This window comes from Accipiter gentilis, chromosome 12 (assembly GCF_929443795.1).
Source record: "Accipiter gentilis chromosome 12, bAccGen1.1, whole genome shotgun sequence".
Lineage (NCBI taxonomy): Eukaryota > Metazoa > Chordata > Aves > Accipitriformes > Accipitridae > Astur > Astur gentilis.
The window spans coordinates 13,558,148-13,576,629 of record NC_064891.1 but is presented as its reverse complement, the minus strand read 5'-3'; the positions used below and the strand labels follow the sequence as shown (position 1 = coordinate 13,576,629).

Below are 18,482 nucleotides of genomic sequence, written 5' to 3'. Positions count from 1 at the left end.
ACACTGCTGCAAATCATTCTGTTTTCCAGTCAAAGCAGCCCATTTTGGAGGAGAGGGGGAAGATGTGAGAATTTCTTTTTCCTGAAGGCAAGCAAGTGCAAGGGTGTTCTTCCTGCTGCACAGGAAACACTTAGCAAGACGAATGCAGAAGCCAGGGCTGGCCTAAGAGAATTTTGTCTTTGATGTTAAAAAAACACCCAAACCCAAAGAAAGTATGAATCATAACGTCTGCCACTTTATAGACACCTTAAGTGTCTGAAAGAGTCAAGCTCCAGAAACACATCTGCTAATCCAGTGCTGATGGGGTTAATGAGATCAAAGCCGGATTCCACTTTGTGCTTAGCAGCGAGACATTTCCTACCGTAGAGCCAGGGTGACTGTAGCCCTCCTTCAGCTCACCTTCACACCCAAATCAGCATCAAAATAACACAAATCAGCCCCTACTCTGATTATAATCAGTATTCCCCCTTTCTGTCTCCTTCCAACTCCATCAACCCCCACCTCCCCACATTAAAATCAGTCAGTGCTGAATTTCAGGGTAATCTTCCTCATTCACATGTTTATTTTCAAACATTTTCTCTATCTAGCTGCTCTCCCACCCTCCCCTCCCCATCCTTAAATCAGTAAGGAGCTTCACACGCTCCCATGCAGGCACTTACCTTCTCACCCAGCAGACAAAGTGATCCCCAAATTCAGATCCCCAACACTCAAGTAGGTGAGGAACAGCTCTCCTACCATCTTCTTTTAAGTCTCTCCTGGCAAGTGCAGGAAGGGGCCTAACAAAGCTGTATGCAGCCAATTGTGTTATCAAGGCACTTGGCACTACCAGCTGATCCTTGATTACTATTCATCCCTCAGGAAAATAAAACACCCTTTTGTAGTAAAAGTGTAACCGGTTACCATGATGCATTACATATTAACAAAAGCAGCTTTTTACCAAAATCACAGATGATGAAAGCCTGGAAGCGGAATGAGACCAAGGTAATCAGTTGTTTCTACACATTTCAGACAGAAAGCAGACAGTTTAACCAAGATTTTCACAGCGCTAACAAGAAAGTGGTGGGTGAGTTATGCCACATGTCTGTACATCAAATGGTAGTAAGTTCTGTAAAACAAATTTTAAGGATAACATTTTCTGCTGTAGCAACCTTTCTGGTGTAGCATCCTATGCATGCAACTGCCAGCACTGTAGTAACCTCAGTTTTCACAGGGTCTCTCTACCATTTCTGTGCTTTTCTTGAAATCCACACAGGAACTTTCAATATGCTTTCATATTTTCCTTTTTTTTTTTTTTTTTTAAACATAAGAGCACTGCTTATTAAAAAGCATAGTTATCTGAAAGACAGACTTTACACTAGGTAGAGGGGTAGAATTTGCTGGTTTGGTGGAATAATCCCTACTTAGGTGGTGAGGAAGCATTCCAGAATGTTAAAGGATTTATTTGTTTGCTAATCTACTTAAGCACCCATAGGCCTTAACACCCACAACTTGTGTGCTTTAGGGATCTTTCATGTCCATGGCTGCTCTCAATGCAACAGCTCTGCATTAAAGCCGCAGATTTAGACTCGTGGCAGTGCAGCAAGCTCACTACTGGGACGCTCACCTGAAAAGAGCTATATGGCTTCGGTCCACCCGCCAAATCCCGCTCTACGTTCCTCATAAGCAGCGCCTGCCTGTACGTAGCTGCAGTAGCACCCGCAAGTCACTCTGCTGCTTGCATCTTACACTCCTGCATCAAACCCAACCAACTCTCCGTTAAGACAGCAATCCAAGCACCATGAAAACACCTCACACGTAATGCAAATGAGGCTGTCCGAACACATTTTGCATCCTTGGTTTGGGGAAAAAACTCCCTGGCAGAGAAGGGAGGTAGCTTTAAACAGCATTAAGCAGAGCAGGCTTGATGTAAGCAGCTACCTCTGTGTGAAATTTGAAGCTCTTGCCAGAGGTGTGGAGGAAAGACATGACCTCATTATTCCACAGCCCAGATAATCCGTTCCTGGATAAAGTGGGAGCTGACAAGTGTTTTACCTTGAAGGTTATCAAAGCCCTTTCCACATTCTGCTGATGCGGAGCCATTTACTTTACCAAACAGGGATGTGAAAACTCCTCTGCGTCAGTAAAGGAGATAAAAAAAATCAGAGGGGTGCGCGGTTAAGAGCACGCTGCCATGCCACACACACACAGGCATTGAGAGGAAGAGACCAACGGCATTTCCACAACCATTTACGCAAACAGGATAGATATATTTGCACAAGTTGATAAAGTAATTTTCTCAATATTTTGAGTGTTACTGTTCTCAATTCCTTCCATCTACCTCTAGGCCCTTCCTCTTGGTAAGTGCCTAGGGACCTCTCTTGACATCAGCTACCCCTTTAGCACCTCCAGAAAGGTAGTTCAGCTCTTAGCTGGGATAAATCACTGTCTGGACCATCTTCTAGTGTCTCTCCAATGACTGCTGAGGTAACTGAGAGCGATTCTGCTCCCCTAATCTTTTAATTGGATGAATTGGAGCTTTACTGCCATGGGTTTTACACTGGCACGTGCAGTCAACACGCTAGCCTGAAATTTTGTTGGAAGGACCCGTAATCTGTTTGAGCAATGGCTCCACACTAGTTCAAGGGGAAAGAATGTCATCTGGTTGCCATTGCCTTCTCTTGCAACACCTGCACTCTTGCTGGAGGCCTGCCACGCAAACACAGAGCGGGGCTCTTTCCCCCTCACCGGTCCCGTTCTTGGCGGACTAGTTAAGAGAGAAAACACACATCTCCTCCTCCTATCAGGACTCTGGAGTCATTGGATTTAAGTCTGCAGGGAAGAATGACACCATTTAAAATATTTAATAAAGAACATATAGAGCCCTGGAGAAAATGCATGGCTGGGTTTCCTACAGAAAAGATTAATAAATGAACAGGTAGCAGTCGCAGAAAGAACAGACACAAACCCCAAGATTAGGAGTAGGTTTCAGATGAAATATTTGTCTTCCAGATAGTAACCTGCCATTCAAAACACGCCCAACTACAATTGTGATTCTGCATGCATCCTGCACCTACTCCCTAGGAAAAGCTCTTTATTAAATTGCACACATTAGATCACCTACAGTATTTTCTTTCACATCAAAGGAAAAAAAAAGGCATCAGCAAAAGCAAAAGATTTTGAGGTTCATAGTAGCTAAAAATTATTGCAATTCACCACAACCATACCAACAACATGAAAACACAAATACAAAAGGGTCACAACGTAAAACCAATTTTCCAAATGCAACTCTGTTATGGGTTAGCTCCACATTGACCAGGACCTGAAGACAGAGTTTGGAGCAGCTACAAAAAACTTTACGTAGGCCATCTGGCTCCTGTATCCAGTGGCCAATATGTCACTTTGGAGTAGCTGAAATGCACCGATCACCCACCCTCCTTTGCCCTGCCTTTCCTTACATGCTGGCTTTGTCAGTGGTGGCCAAGCAGCAGACCTGCCCATCGCTTATGTCACGAGCAGGTCGAGGCACAGGTCGATTTGTACCCAGCTCCCACTGCAAGCCACTTCCCGCACCCCTGACTGCATTAGCACGGGAGTAATCCCAAGGCACAGAAGTGTGAGGGAAGCACATTGTTTTGTCCCAGCTTTGTGATCACAGAAAGCAAGGCAAGTTCTTTACGCCTGCTTTTTACTAATTCTTTCGGGGGCTTCTGCCAAGGTTTTGACAGTGGATGTCTGCCTTCCAGGCATGTAGGTGACTCTTCATTTTCCAAGTACAATTCCTTCTAAGTTCTCTCCTAGCTAGAACTAGATATTGAGCTACCACAACCACTGGACATTTGCTTTCCAGTCTTGGTAATACTGTTTCACTCACCCCGTCAACTGCTTTCTGCGGGAGAGCCAGAAACTCCAAAAGCCTCAAGGGTCAGTCTCCGCCACAGCCCTGTACTTGCCTGTTGCAATAAAGAGAGAGAGAGTTCTCCTGCCCGTGAACTTTGTGTCTGTCCATCAGTTAACTTCAGCTTACTGGGCAGTACACAGCAAAACACCAGGCTTTACGGTTCGGTTTTCTCTTTAGCCCTCTCCATACCCCACCAGCACAGAGTTTGACGCCTGCTTCACAGGGAGACATTACCCACAGACAGCCTTCCCACAGCACTGACCAACCGGTGCTCAGTTATAGGAGCATTATGTTTGGCACCTGCCCAGTTTCTGAAGGAGAAGAACCACACTTTGACATTTAAAATGAGTAAAGAAACCAAAAGGAAAGAGCCAGCATACCCAAACCAGAAAAAACAACTTTAAGGACACAATATTTGAAAGGGCTGACAAGTCTAAGTTCCATGATTTTGAATAACCCTCTTCGAAAATTATCTTCGTTCTGTCCCAGATGTTCACCCTCGCACCTGGACTCAGTAAACCTTATGTCCTGTTCTCATTTAGAGACCGTAGGAAAATTATCCACAATAAACTTCATTCTTTTTCCAGGATTAAGAATTGTATATCGTGCTCGCAGTGAAAATCTGTTTTATGCATTAGGGAGAACACAGGACTGAACTTTTTTTCAAGTTAAGTGAAGACATTTTTGCATTTTGATCATAAATATTCTCCTGGTCATTTTTGGCAAACCTGTCAAAAGACATTTTATGCCATTTTGCAAGACGTTGTTATTGGAGGAAAAAGTTAGACTTTGTATTTAAACAAAATGTGCCTGAAACATTGAAAAGATGATTTAACGTTAACAATTCTGCAACTCAAGCAGTATTTGGGCCAGAAACTGGCTCCAAAAGATAATGGCAGGCAGGAAAAAGACTATTTCTAAAGAACATAAAGAAATAAGTCTAGAAACCACTTCAGCAGTTAAAGAGAGGATGGAGAGAGATGTTCTTCTCTTCCATTCACTGAGCTTCTATGGTTTTATTAAAATTAATCTCACGGAAACATCCAAACAACAGTAAACGTGATTAACCCAGCAGAAGAAAGAATGCCTCTATCTTTGATTTACTCTGAAGCATAGAGGTGTTCAGGCTTATATGGCCTCACACTGCAAGCAATTTGATTTGGTGCCAAGGCACAATGTGTTCAGTAAAACATGCTGTGAAAAGTTCAGCTCTCAATTAAAACCCACTCATTTAAATGACAGGCTAACAGAAGATACTTTTGAAGTGCCCTGTCCTACAGTGCCCTCATCAGTAAGTTCCAATGAGAGGCTGAGGGTGCAAAAGTGCTCACCGGACTGGATTATGAAAGGACTACGTTGCTGATGTGCTCTGACCAAAACTGGATTTTTGGTTATTTTCCAGAATTCTCATAAGAGGGTTTCAAGTTGCTAGTTCACAGTAACAGTGATCTGTCATTAGGAACGAGAAAAGGAATCATCATACCTTTCTTTAAATCTCAACTTATCTGTGGCTTGGGATGGAGTAAGATTTTGAGTGGCCAAAGAGTATTTAGGAGCAACATAAAACTTCTAGGGACTTCACAAACTTCCAATAACTTAATTTTTTAAAGAGTATCTTACTTTCTTTTAAAAAAATGAAGTTCCACAAACCCAACGATAAAAGGGGGGGCTTCCTACATTTAAAATCACTTCAGACACGTAGGTATGTGTCAAGAGATTTGGTACCATGTGGATGAATGTGGTACCATGTGGATGAGAGGATAAACGCTTGCAGGGATGGGTTTTTTCCCCCAAGGCACAAACAGCAGTCATGGGCCAGCATTCTCTCCTAATGTCCTAAAATTCAATGTGCAAAATTCCCTGTGATGGCAACAGGAGCCCATATACGGAAAGGGCAGCCAGGTCCTACCTGTCTCTCTCCGAGTTTCTCAGTTCAGATTCACGCCTTGGTGCACGTTCCCACGGAATGGCGATCTAGTTTTGCTACTCATCTGGAGCATCACGTAGTGTTATTTTTAGGATACAAAATTACAGACAGAATTCGTTACTGGCAGTAAAAACGAGGGTCTCTCTTTCCTCCCTTCAGGAACACACACTGGAGGAAAGTGCCAGGGGATAACGATATGGCATTTCATTTTTGGAAACGTCAAAAATGTAATGGTTATGATAAATGGTTTGAATCCTGAGCCTCAAGTTGGAGTATATAGAATCCAGAAAAGAAGGATAAAGTAGTTTCAAATGCAGCCTTGATCCTCAAGGCAACTTTTCCAGTTTATAATTTTCCTAATTCCCTCTGTCTGTTGTACTATTATAGAGTCAAACAATGAAAAAAAGAAAAAACCTGCACATACAGATGAACTAAGTAAACAACATGCTTTTCCCCATCGTCTAATCCTTTTCAGTGATAGTAAAATTAAATGTTAATTATAGCAACAAAAGTTTAGAATAAGAGTAATAGAAAAGTTGTAATTTAAAAATAATAGATTTCTTTTTAAAAGCTAAAGTTGTGTACAGAGTGGAAGTAAAGAGAGAAAAACCATAATTAAGGCCAAGAGATTACTTTTAAAATTTCATATTGATAATGTAAGTAAATATAGAAGAAATCTCTTAGATGCAAATTTCTCATAAAATGATACACATTTCTAAATAATTCTTACTCTCTCATGAATACATATATATAATGACTGCATGAAAGAAAAGTCTTCAGCACCATCAGTAAATAAATCCAAAAAAATAACCTTACATTCAGCCTGAAATGATATTTCTTGTTTACTCCAACAAGTGAAAGCGGGATTTGGCTAAAATTTTGACCTGTAAATTCTTCTACTTACCTGAAAAACACCAGGGAAACACAAAATTACCCACTGAAATTCAGGGTTTTGTCACTTTTTTTTTTTTTTAAATTTTTCTTAAAGTTTGTAATGGTTTTGCTTTACCTTTCCCTCTATTTTCCACATCTGTGATAGAAAAGCTGAGTCCTTCTATTGTGGGGGAAAAATAGCTGAAAATAAGTTTGCTTAACTGCATTTCATACTGAGTGCAAGAGCAGAGAGCCCATAAGGACCTGTCGTCCTTGATATAACAAAGAAATAAGTAGAAGAGATTTTATCTGTTTCTGAACTATCTTGTGGTCATTTGTAACAGTTTTTGCAAGGAGGTTTTCTTATTCATTAATTAGGATTCATTAGGATTTTAAGTGGCCAGCTTTAAATTACCAATCAACATTCCTATTTATTTCGATGGAAACAAACAACAACAAAAATCTTTCGCTGATGCCTGGCAGTGGTTTCAGGTTAGCCAAGGGATGTACAATTTTTAAGGTGCCTCCTTCCTAGTATGTGTAAAAAGGAGTTGCTTAAGACCAAAGATAAATGTTTCACTGTAATCAATCAGGGTATCTTAGCTTTATCTCGGAGAACTCTATGTTCGGCAAGCCTGTTTGGCAGCTTTTCTGGACATCATAAATCAAATGATTCAGAATAAATTTCAGCATTTTTTGTAGTGAGGCCACTCCCCAGGTCTGCAGCTCACTGGGATGGTCTCTGGGATTAAACTGTGGTTGAGGCAGGAACAAACGAAGACAGTAATGACACTTGTTGCTACTCTCTTTAGGACCAGGAATCCATCAAAAATTCAGAGTTTCATAATTATTGTTTGATACACGGATATATACTCAGATAAACGGACTTAAACCAGCAATCTTACTACCTCTAAAATGCAGATTATACCACTGAAATTGTAAAATACAAAGTTTTGGATGATCTCTGTTACACTCCAAACTTCCACATGGGCATTTATTATGATGATTCTGCGCTTCAGTTAACTTCGGACACTCCGCTCACTCAAAATACAAAATTCTTTGGCTTTTGACAGCTTTACAAAGGAAATTTGCTATTCACACCGTGAATGGGGCTATGTATTAATTTGCTTTTCAAAGTGCGTGCAGTCCACTTTGCTGCTGATAATCTGCATAAAACTGGATTAACGAATCAGGAATCCTTGGGGTCACGACAGTCAGTGCGTACCGAAAGTGCCGTCCCATGATAGATTTGGCGTTTATGTCTTCCTGAAGAGCTAGAAGGGCTGCTTCTCTACAGACTGCTGTTATCTGCGAAGAAACAATAAAAAAACCAACAAATCACATAGCATTATTATTATAAAATATATTACTTGAAAGGAAGAAAGTGAACACAAGAATATCAACATACTCCAAATGCCAGGTACTCAGAAGGACAGAGTTTCCCCTACTTTTTTTTTTTTTAATAAATGAGGTTGTAGGTGATTAGGGCATCCAAGAAACAGGGTATAGCTTGCAATTCAAACCACAGTAACATTACATTTCATATTACAGTATGTTGCAAATTCACTTGATAATCATATTACCTTGCGCTAAACTCCCCGCAACACCTGATAAATTAAAACCCCAACAACCAGCGCTACATTTTTCTGTCCCCAAAGCGCAAGAGCAGATATTCCCAGGCTCTGCAGGCACTTTTCTTTCTCAGCTTTACGCTGGGAAAGAAGTAAAAACAATTAATTCAGAAAGGAAGGCTAGAAGGAGAGGGGTGTGTGGAAGGGGAGGAGGGTTAAGGTCTCATACCCTGCAATGTGTTTTTAAGCTCTCTGGACTTCAGACAGCGGAAACAGACTGATGCCAGTGTCACTCTAAAGACACATTACTGTGGTGAAAAGAGCTTGTGGAATGAAAAGAGATATTGTGATTTCCAGTGCAACAGGGAAAACAGTGATTGATATTGACTGCTCCCTTATATCTGTAAATGAAAGAGCCAGCTGAAACACATTTGTCCAGCTATTCAGCATATTTTCTCTGTTTGTTCACTTACTGAAAAGAGGTTCCCCCCGCCCCCCCCCCCCCCCTCCCCACCCCTTATGCTGTGCTAATGGTTGCCAAAGCCGTTTAGTAGCTTTTTAGAGGATTTAGCAGCATGTTTAGGAAGCTTTCACAAGAAAACATGCATGGATTTAGATGGCTTTGTCAAGTTACAACAATATTACTATTAGTTCTGTGCTGCTCTAATGAGCAGTGAAGCTAAACACTGCTGTTATGCATTTTAATGCTTTTCAGGACTTCAAAGACAGTTAAACGTGGAAGCGTAGCCGAGATTTAGTGCACCAACTTCTCCCAAAGGTAAGTAATACATCATCTAGAAAGTTAACGGAGGGATCTTGGTCTTTCTGTTCAGGTTTTCCTCTAAGTAGACAGTATGACTATTTCCCTATCGCTAACACAAATAGAAAGCTACTTAAGAAAAAGAAAAAAACCCAAACCAGATCAAACTCCCCCCCATCATCCCTGCCTAACACAAGACCCAGAAATCTTTCAAAAGGGAGAAGACTGTTGATGGAAACCCAGATCCCAAGCACCCTGGACTATAAGCCTGTGTTGGTCTTTGAAGGGGGGGGTCCATTTCCCCTTGATAAATACTGCACTAGGGGCAAGTTTTCCACAAAATGAAGAAGAGGAGACCTTCTGGGGGTTTTCACAGGCATTGAAAAAAACCCCCAAATGCAGTACAGCAGGTTTTGACCATCCTGTTCCGCTCACTGAGACCATTGCTCATCTACAGCATCAAAATTATGCAGCACGGTATCACTACAGCACAAGACATTCACTTGTTAAGAGTTGATATGTTTTACTGAAGGAGAAGCTGAAGGAAAGACTGTCAAGTTGGCAGATTCAAAAAAGAAGGAACACCACTGCCAGTCTTATTTCTTCCTGTTTCATTTGTACACTGATACACTTAGGAGCAATTTGCCCATAAGCTGATAGTTCTGATGATGCTTTTACCTATTCTCTACGCTCTGCCAAGAGTATCGGTAACAGTGACGATAATTAACCTCCAATGGATTTTTTTGTTTAATTTTATTCTTAAAGACTGAACCATAAGTTCTGTGATAACTGAAAATTACTAGACATGAGGCAGCACCAGAAAACGGATTCCGCCCCCCCCCGCTTCCCAGGAGCATTTCAGCTGCTTTTAAGGGAAGATGAAATAATTTTAAGGCATGAATTATCATTCTCTCTTTTCCTGGCTGCACTCGGAATTTTTGTGAACTAAATCTTTAATATATTCAGTAATAAACAGCAGGCTTTATGGCACAGTATTTAAAATTTGGACCCTCGTGTCTGGTCACAGAAGTCACATGGCGTTGTTTCCATTCCTTGGCTAACCCAGAGTATCACGTTTCTGAGGTAAGAGATTCGACAAGGCAAGCTTGATTATTTTTCTTTGTTCAAGTATGCAAATGTAAAAAAAAAAAAAAAAAAGAAGAAAAGGTCCTCACAAGCATTCTCACTAGCTAGTAAAGCTAAATCACTAGTGGAAAGCAAACACAAATGTAATACAGTCACAGCGAAATGAGAGTGAATTCATCTGGTGAAATGTGCTGCACTGTTGGCCTAAGGTCTACTGATTTGTCATAGGCATTTCTTCTCACAGTCATGTTAGGACATTTCTTACTAGACCAAGCAACTTAAGGGTTTTTAAATGTCATTTCTGCCTAGATTAAAAAACAACACCAATTGGGTCAAGTGAGGCAAAGAGGGAAGGTACCAGAAGGGGCTAACTGACAACAAAGGACGAAAACCAGCAGCTTCGCAGCAAGGCACAGATCCTTCCTAGGCTTAGCGACACTCCAAAACCAGAGGCTGCATCTAGATCATCAGTTTTAAAACTTTGCAACAGACTTATCTTCAATGAATTTGTCCAATTACTTTCTTAAATCACTTCTCCTTTTGGCCTCCATAACATCATCCTGTAATGAGTGCCACGGTCTAATCATGCATTGTATAAAAAAGCACTTTTGTTTGTCTTAAACCTGGTAATTTCAGCAAGACCCTCCTAGTTTCTGCGTTAGGAGAACAGTGATTCATCTGTTGTTCCCCGTTCACCTTCCCTGTATCATTAATAATTTTACAGTTTTATCTCACCCTCTCTCAGTCAAGCCTTTGCAAGCTGAAGAGCCGTCAGGGAGTCTCTGCTCCTGCAGAACTTGTCCATCCTTCAGCCCGTCCGTCATTTTGGTTTTGCTAGTTCTGCTCTATCCCCTTGCTGTTGAGCGGCTGAAGCCGTGTAGGGCATGGAGGGAACAGTACCACGGCATAGCAGCGCTTCTGGGCTGCTTGCCGTTCCTTTCCTATTATTATATTAGCCGTCATATCAGTGCCGAGATCATTTTTCTCAGAAAAATTATCCACACTGCTTCCGGTATCTTTTCCTCGAGTGACAATATCCAATTTAGGTCGTATGCTTGTGAATTGGAAGCCTGGGTGATTTTCTTTTCTCTCCATTGCATTTATCAGCATGAATAGCCTCTGCCTGCCTTTGTAATGCTGTGAACCAACATTACCTATCTGCCAGTTTTAAGACAATTAATTATTTTCAAATACAAATCCAAGGGATCACCATTTTTACCTTTTCAGTATAAAAAAACAGACCAAAAAAAAAGTGCAATCTTTTGGATCTCTGTGTGTTGTGAGGAATAGGAATAATGTCCTCGTCCTGTTCCAAAGGCAAAATTGCAGCTCGGTGTATTGAAGGACAAAATAGATATTCTTGACTGCATCTGAATATAGAGTGGCTTTCAGCACTGACAATTCAAACAATAATGAAGGCATTAAGTGATTGTCAGAAACAACAGTGATTAAACAGCAACAGACCCGGCACTAGGTAATTAAGCAATAACCACTGAGGTGTGGGGTGTTATTGCAGAGATGAACAGCCAGCCAGGTGTGGTTGAATACTACTGAACCTGTAAGTACCACAATATACCCTAGTCTGATTATTAATTATCATTATAAATGAAAGTTTAACAAACACAATTCTCATTTTCAATGGAATGAGAGCAAATTACTGACCTATGCGTTAGTCTGCTGTCTGCAGTCCTCTCTTAGCATGGAAATAATTCTGAATTCATGTATTAAAACCAGATTATCATATATTTAAAGGACTGACTTATCATCTGAATGAGTGCTTTAAGATCAGAAAATAAACAACCAATCTAGAATCCTACTTCAAAGTCAAAAAGGCAACTGTATCAAGTTTTCCTGGGAGGAGAGAACTAAAATTTGCTCTCTGAACCACACACACACACGGATCAGTAATAAGCAAAGCCACACACAAACTCACAGCTATGGTGCAAACAATGATGAGTCCCCAAAAGCAATGGATTTACACCTAGTTGTTCCCTCCCGCCCCATTTCACTCCCAGCAACAATAAAATGCCCAGTGCCAGTTACTGGTCTCTGAATAAACAGCATTCAGCATAACCCATCTTTCTCCCGAAACCAATGGTTACAACTGGCTGATTCAGCTTGGCCGATTCTCCCCCATTCTGGCATTAAGCACCAACTCTTTCCAGTGGACTGAAAGTCCTTTTCAGCTTCTTTGTATTTAAAGTGCTCTAAATAGCTTTAAAGAATCTTTTAAAAAAAAATTTAAAAAAAAAAAAAAAAAAAAAAAGAGGAAGAAAGAAACGAGCTTCTGTGTTAAAGCCTTAGGTATTTTCAAGAAAGTGGTTTTGTTAGCGCAGAGTCTGTTGGGAACACCTGTGAATGTCGGGTTTAATTGGGCTGCAGCTGGTGTCGATTGTGTGCACAGTAACTGGCAGCCACTGGCTGGCTGTACATTGTGTTTCATTTTCCTTTTTCCTTCCTTTTTAACTTGCTCCTCCACCCCGCCAGTTAAAGTTGTAAGGGATTGTGTGTAAGAGGGATTAGGAGCCTGGAAACAGAATAGTACCCTGCGGTTTGTGAATAGTGTAAATTGTGGCCCTTCCCGGATGAAAACTACCTGCGAGACCGTGCGCCCATGCGGTGCACGCCTGCTAGGCAGCGTCAAAGGAAGATTGTGTATAGGTTTGGGGAGTTTGCTTTCCCGCTCTGTTAAGGAGAGATAAAAGGTTCATACACAGCGTTTTAAAAAGCCATGAATAACTCCCGGGTCAGGACATCTGTTTTGCACTCAGGCCAGTTCCTACCCGTGTCAGGCACCTCCTCTTACCCCTGCGTCAGAAGCTGCTCTTCGGAGAGCAATAGCCTTATCCCCACAAAACCGGGGAAGTCGGAAAGCTCTCGGGGCCACCACCTGATTGAGGCAAGAGGCGGGCATGGCCGCCTCTCCAAAACAAGTTGAGAAAACAAATCAGGAGAAGACGCGCTGTAGGCAGTGAGGCTAAAAGCAGGGAAAGGTTGCCGACTGTATTCTAAAAACGACGCAAACATCTCGATTCAATGCAACTCCGGCAGGGCACAACTTTCCGCAAGGGATTTGTGCGAGGCTCAGCGCAGTGCTGGGCAGAAACGGTAAATACCTCTAGGTTTTTGCCAGCCCCAGCAGGTCACTCCTGCTTAAAAGTGTGGGACGCCCTGGCCCCTCTTTCCCCCCTTCTCCTTTGTGCAGGAACCACCCGCTGCCGGCTGCAGGCTCCCACCCGCCTCTTGTGCTGGCTCTGGCGCTAAGCTGGTCCTTTCATTAACTGATTCAATGCACCAGACCATCAGAAAACTAATCCAGGGGGAGGGAAAAAAAAAAAAAAAAAAAAAAAAAAAAAGGCGCATTAGCTTGCTACTGGGTTATTGAGATGGGCTTACAGGGGCGTTCGACAAGCACCAGTTGGCATGGGAGGAGCGGAGAGCACAGCAAGCAGGACGCCTCTTCCTCCGGTAGCAGAGAGCTGCTGGATCGCCTTCATGAAATTTTGTGCTCGCTTACCCTGTTTTAGCATCCCCATGCTGCTGCTGCTGCACGTGTCGGTCTGTCTGAACTAGCTCAGGTACCGCAGCATGATGCTGGCTGGGCTAGGGAGACGTGCCCTAGATAACGCTTTTGTACTACATATGACTTTTAAAGGTAAAAATACTATTTTAAGGTGTCACAAATACCATCTTTCCTTTAACATGGGCTAAACCGAGAGACTCTTAACTGGTCAGAAGTGGAGTTTTTGATTTATTTCAAAGGTTTAAATTTAGTGCTTCTCTTGGGTTTCGACTTTCCTGTTTCATGTATAGAACAGATAAAACAGGAAAACAGAAGAGAACATGCCTTTTTGCTCTTCTCTGAGAAGACAAAGTCTTACAGACCACTACAAATCTTGTTCCGTTTAGGAGAAAAAGTTTCCAATACATTGAAATAATTGATCACCCTGCAATAAATTTTGATCTAATCTTTGAAAGACAAAAAATCACCCCTGTATGTGTATCTCTTCATTCTGCTCAATTCTATGATCTGTAGATTTAAATGGGATGGATTATACATTTGGGCATTTTGCAAATGGAAAATAACCTATTCTAACCAGAAAATGATAAAGTATATTAGCCTAAAGCTTTTCATACAGTATTCATTCATTCCTCAGATTCATGTACTGTACCTACCACTGGAACTTTGGAGCGAATTTACTCAATTTATGATTGTCGCTCTATAAAACTTTCCCAACTAAAGTGTGCGAGGCACTCACAGGCCACACAAGTGCCTCAGTGAGACAGAGGCTTCTTTGATCTCGAAGCAACTATATTTTAAAATGTTATTAGTTTTCCTCAAGTTAAAGTGCATACATCTACATGGTTCAGTATTCATGAACACTGCCGTGGAACAGATGAGTTCCTATTCGTATTGCAGCCATCCTCTGCAATGATATCCTGTAACCAAATATTATTTTTTATAAAAAGATAGACTTCTTTCTTCTTTGTTTATTAAAGAGACATTCAATATGAGCGGACACTGGATAGTCTACTTTCAAACAGGTCTGTAGTGATGAAGCAGCACCTTCGCAATTCTTAAATAGAAAGGACAGGTATTATGTGTATCTCATGTCTCTGACCCAGCAGGCTGAGCAAACAGTCTCTGCTATTCCTGATTTCTTTTATGAGAAGTTGTTAAGGAAATGTAATTGAACAAAACCAGCTCCTTTAACGATGCCTGTAAGCAACCTTCGTTCAGAACAGCCTGCCCCAAATCTTCACTATTTAATCTACAGTTTGCTTATTTGCGTAATTTTGGAGATTGGTGTGCACGTGACCGTGCACGTGGGTGTCCGCAGCTTACCTGAGGTGCTGCACAGGGACGTAAAGTGGTTGTGTCACCTGAATACATCTGGTCTGACCAGGACGACGGTTCCCACTCGGCTCTTTCCGTGGTGGCCACGGCTGCCTTGGGGACCGCAGCAGAGACCACCAAGTCCTGCTTCTGCTCCCTCCTCCCACTCTCAGCCAGGAGGGCCAGGCTTGTCGGCCAGGGGCTGAGCCAGGCAACTGGCCAGTCGCTGTTGCGGGACAACGGCATCATGGCAACAATTAACCAGACAGCGGTGACCACAAAATGCTGTGTTTAATTGCTCTTACAGTACCAAAAACCGAGCGTGGGTTGTGCCTGAGCAGCAGACAGTATCGCATGTATCAGTAGCTCTTATTATTCTATAAAGCTTAAACATGCCCAGAGAAGAGAAGGGAAAGATGAGGTATGTAGCCAAAATTAAGCATATGTATCATAACTATAGCACATGATGACAGCTAAAGAGAATAAACCAGAGCCTTCAGTGGTACATGCTAAGTGTCATCACACATACCTCTGCTCATCCCGACATGTTCTAACAGAGCAAAGCTTTGACTCCATCTGCAAGCTTGCTTTCTTCTTCTTTCCACTCTCTTAAAAAATATTACTAGATGTGGTATCCTTCCAAGCAATATACAAAACATGTAAATTCCAATTCAACTTTTGTAACTACAAGCCCAAAATGCAGCTATTTCCTAAAACGCACTCTGTCGATATGGCTCCCATCACTTTGGCAGAGACATGGCATAGCTACACCTTTCACAAAGGAATTCCGTAACAAAACGAGTTTTTACATGCTGGGACTAAATATTTTTAAAACAGCACTCTCTGCCAACTTCAAGTTTCAGCTATATTTGTGCAACTAAAAAAAAAAAAAAAGTCACACATGTTTCTATACAAGATTAAGCTGCATTTCTGGTTAACCTCAGAATTATTTCATTTTTATATAAACATTTAATGAGAAAGTTTAACTTCTTCCCTTCAATGAGGAAAAGGAAGCCAAGCCACTAGAAAAACAAAGTCTTTCTATATGTACATGTGTGTGTGTGTGTGCACGCACTCATTTTAATTAAAAGTAATTAACAGAATACTGCGTTCTCACTCACGGTATGCTGTTACTACAGAGGACCTGTACACAGAGCCAATGCTATTTTGCTGAATGCCGCTAGCAAGACAGATTGAATTATGCTACTAAAAATTTAAAACTAGAAGACTTGGTGGACATCATTAGCTGTAGCTGTCGCGAGTTTCTCTCTAGAAAAGCAAAACAAAAGAAAAAACTACAAAACAGATTTGGCAGCTTCTACCTTATGAAACCTATCATGCTGTGGGTGTTACGCAGTTGTTCCGTTTGCTTGCTTTCTCTTCAGATTTTGAGGTAGACAGATACGAGGTTGGGCGATTTGTTCAACATATTCTGTATCTTTTCCACTGAAAAACAATTAATGCCTTTGCGTCTCAGATCAGTAATTCCTTTCTCAAGTTTAACCTGGGAGAGTAGCAGAGGCCTTAGACTCCTATCAAAACAAAGCAAATAAAAGTGATCCTGCAAAAGGAATTGGGAGAAGGGCCCTCCCTTCCTTAAAAATATTTATTTTTTTCGTCAATAGAGCACAGCCAGTCTGGAACTGTCTTTCAATTCCTTTCAGCTCCAGCAGCATTTTTATTACATTATATCACCTTTTAAAGATTGCTAGAGCCCTAAACTTTTGAATCCACCCAGCAAAAAGGAAAGGAAAAAATTCTTTTTTCATGGGTTTATTTAAACTCTCCCTTTCATCGTGTCTTTGGAGCTATGGCAAATATTGTCTCTGATTTGGACCTTGCATAGCAGGTTAATAAGCAACGGTATTTGTAGTTACCTACGTATGAGAAATCGTAACATAATATAGTAAAAGCAAACAAACTCAGTTAAAAATAATGGCCAGAAAGGCTAGCACATCTTCTGGAAGCTTAGTGTTTCTATCAATTTGGATAGAAAGCACATGAATCCTATGATAATGAGAGTAAGAGAGATGTATACTTTCTGGGTCTCTGTATGGCTATTTACACGTGCATACACGTCCTGAGTTGAGGCAGGGAGGGAGAAAAGACATTTGTTGTGTAGGGCCTTTAGATTGCAAGATGAATAATGCCCTTAATGGAAGCTCTCTTGCTTTTATTTACTGGGGTCTTAGTTCCTGGAAGGTGCGAGATGTCTCCTGTGGAGTATCTATTTCCTCAGCAGAATGGTAGAGGAATTTCAGACTGTTTTTTAGTTTACCTCTTCAAGCTTCCCATGGTACCCAGCTGCTCACGTTTCCCAGGAAAATCAGGGAAGAGGGCTACTGCATGCCTGTATTCCAGGGAGACAGAATATGGCTGGAAGGACAGTCAGACCTAGAAAGCAATGCTGTTAGCCACAGCTAGATGCCTGCATGTACGGTTATTGCTCCTAAAGGAGAAAGCAATAAGGCTGGTAAAGAACTTAAAGTAAGTTTTAATGCAAGTTTTGCTTGTGCAAGAAAAAAAGAGAAGTATTTATAGCAAGAAAAAAATGATGACTGATACAAATACATGTAACAAGAAAAGTGGTGGACCAACAATTACCTTGAGCTAAGGATTTACATAAGGAGTATATTTTAATGGAATAGAAATCAATGAAATAGCAGTAAGACAGACATGACAGTGTAACCTGTGGTTCCCAACAGTCAGTCTAAACCAGTGATGCACTGGTCACCACCTCTTTTTGATCTGGCCCCTTGATGAGCCCGTTCAAGTGCTAACCAGCAGAAACCTAATGCAGCAACACAGAAGAGAGCAGTTTTTGCTGGTTTAGCACCCTGAACTGGCTCACCCAGGATGCAGGCAGGAAAGCAGGCAAGGGAGGAAGGCTCTGAAGGCATGAAGAGGACGAGACTGCAGCAGAAAACGTGTTTAAAGCACACCGAAGCTTAGAGACATACTGAACCTACATACAAATGCTTTCACTTGTGCAACTTCTTTCACTCATCTGCCAATTCAAAAGCCAATGCAAGATGCATCTAATTAAGAAAAATATACGCTTAGCCTATATAGAGAAGCGTTCACGGGTGCAGACGGCCTTGTGAGCAGCCCTTTCAGGTGGGCAGTCCCCATGTTTCCCATAAGGATCTCGGTGTCCTGAGTTGACACCCCTCAACCTACTGGTTTCAAGATTTGCATGCTTAAAAAGACCCAGTATTTTGAGTTATTCAGTCACAAAACAATTAATACAATTCTACTGTCAACAACAGCATATCTGCTAACCACTTTTAGTTTCAATAAAAGCTTCAAACAATACATCTCGGGTGTATACCTGCTGTGTCTACTGAATACAGTCCATAGGTAAATGTGACCCACTGCTTCTGGTCTAAAATTACCCACGCCAGTGAATGACAGTGCCTACCATGAGGGATTCACAGCACTATCCCAAAGTACCCGCTTCCTCACAAGCGGAGCAGCTTGTCACCAGTATAGTTGGCCCCCATCACTCTGGGAATGAGCCATGGAACAGAATGAGGCAGCGTAAGGTAAAA

At 41.6% G+C, this 18,482-nt stretch overlaps 1 protein-coding gene across 1 annotated transcript in view; it reads right to left on the bottom strand.

The window, feature by feature from the left end:
* Positions 1-7,644: 7,644 nt before the first annotated feature.
* SPATA5 (spermatogenesis associated 5) overlaps positions 7,645-18,482 on the bottom strand; it is a 203,769-nt gene continuing 192,931 nt past the window's right edge. Inside the window, 1 exon segment of the mRNA XM_049814797.1 lies at positions 7,645-7,985. Coding sequence (XP_049670754.1) covers positions 7,809-7,985 — 177 coding nt within the window. The 3' untranslated portion in view covers positions 7,645-7,808.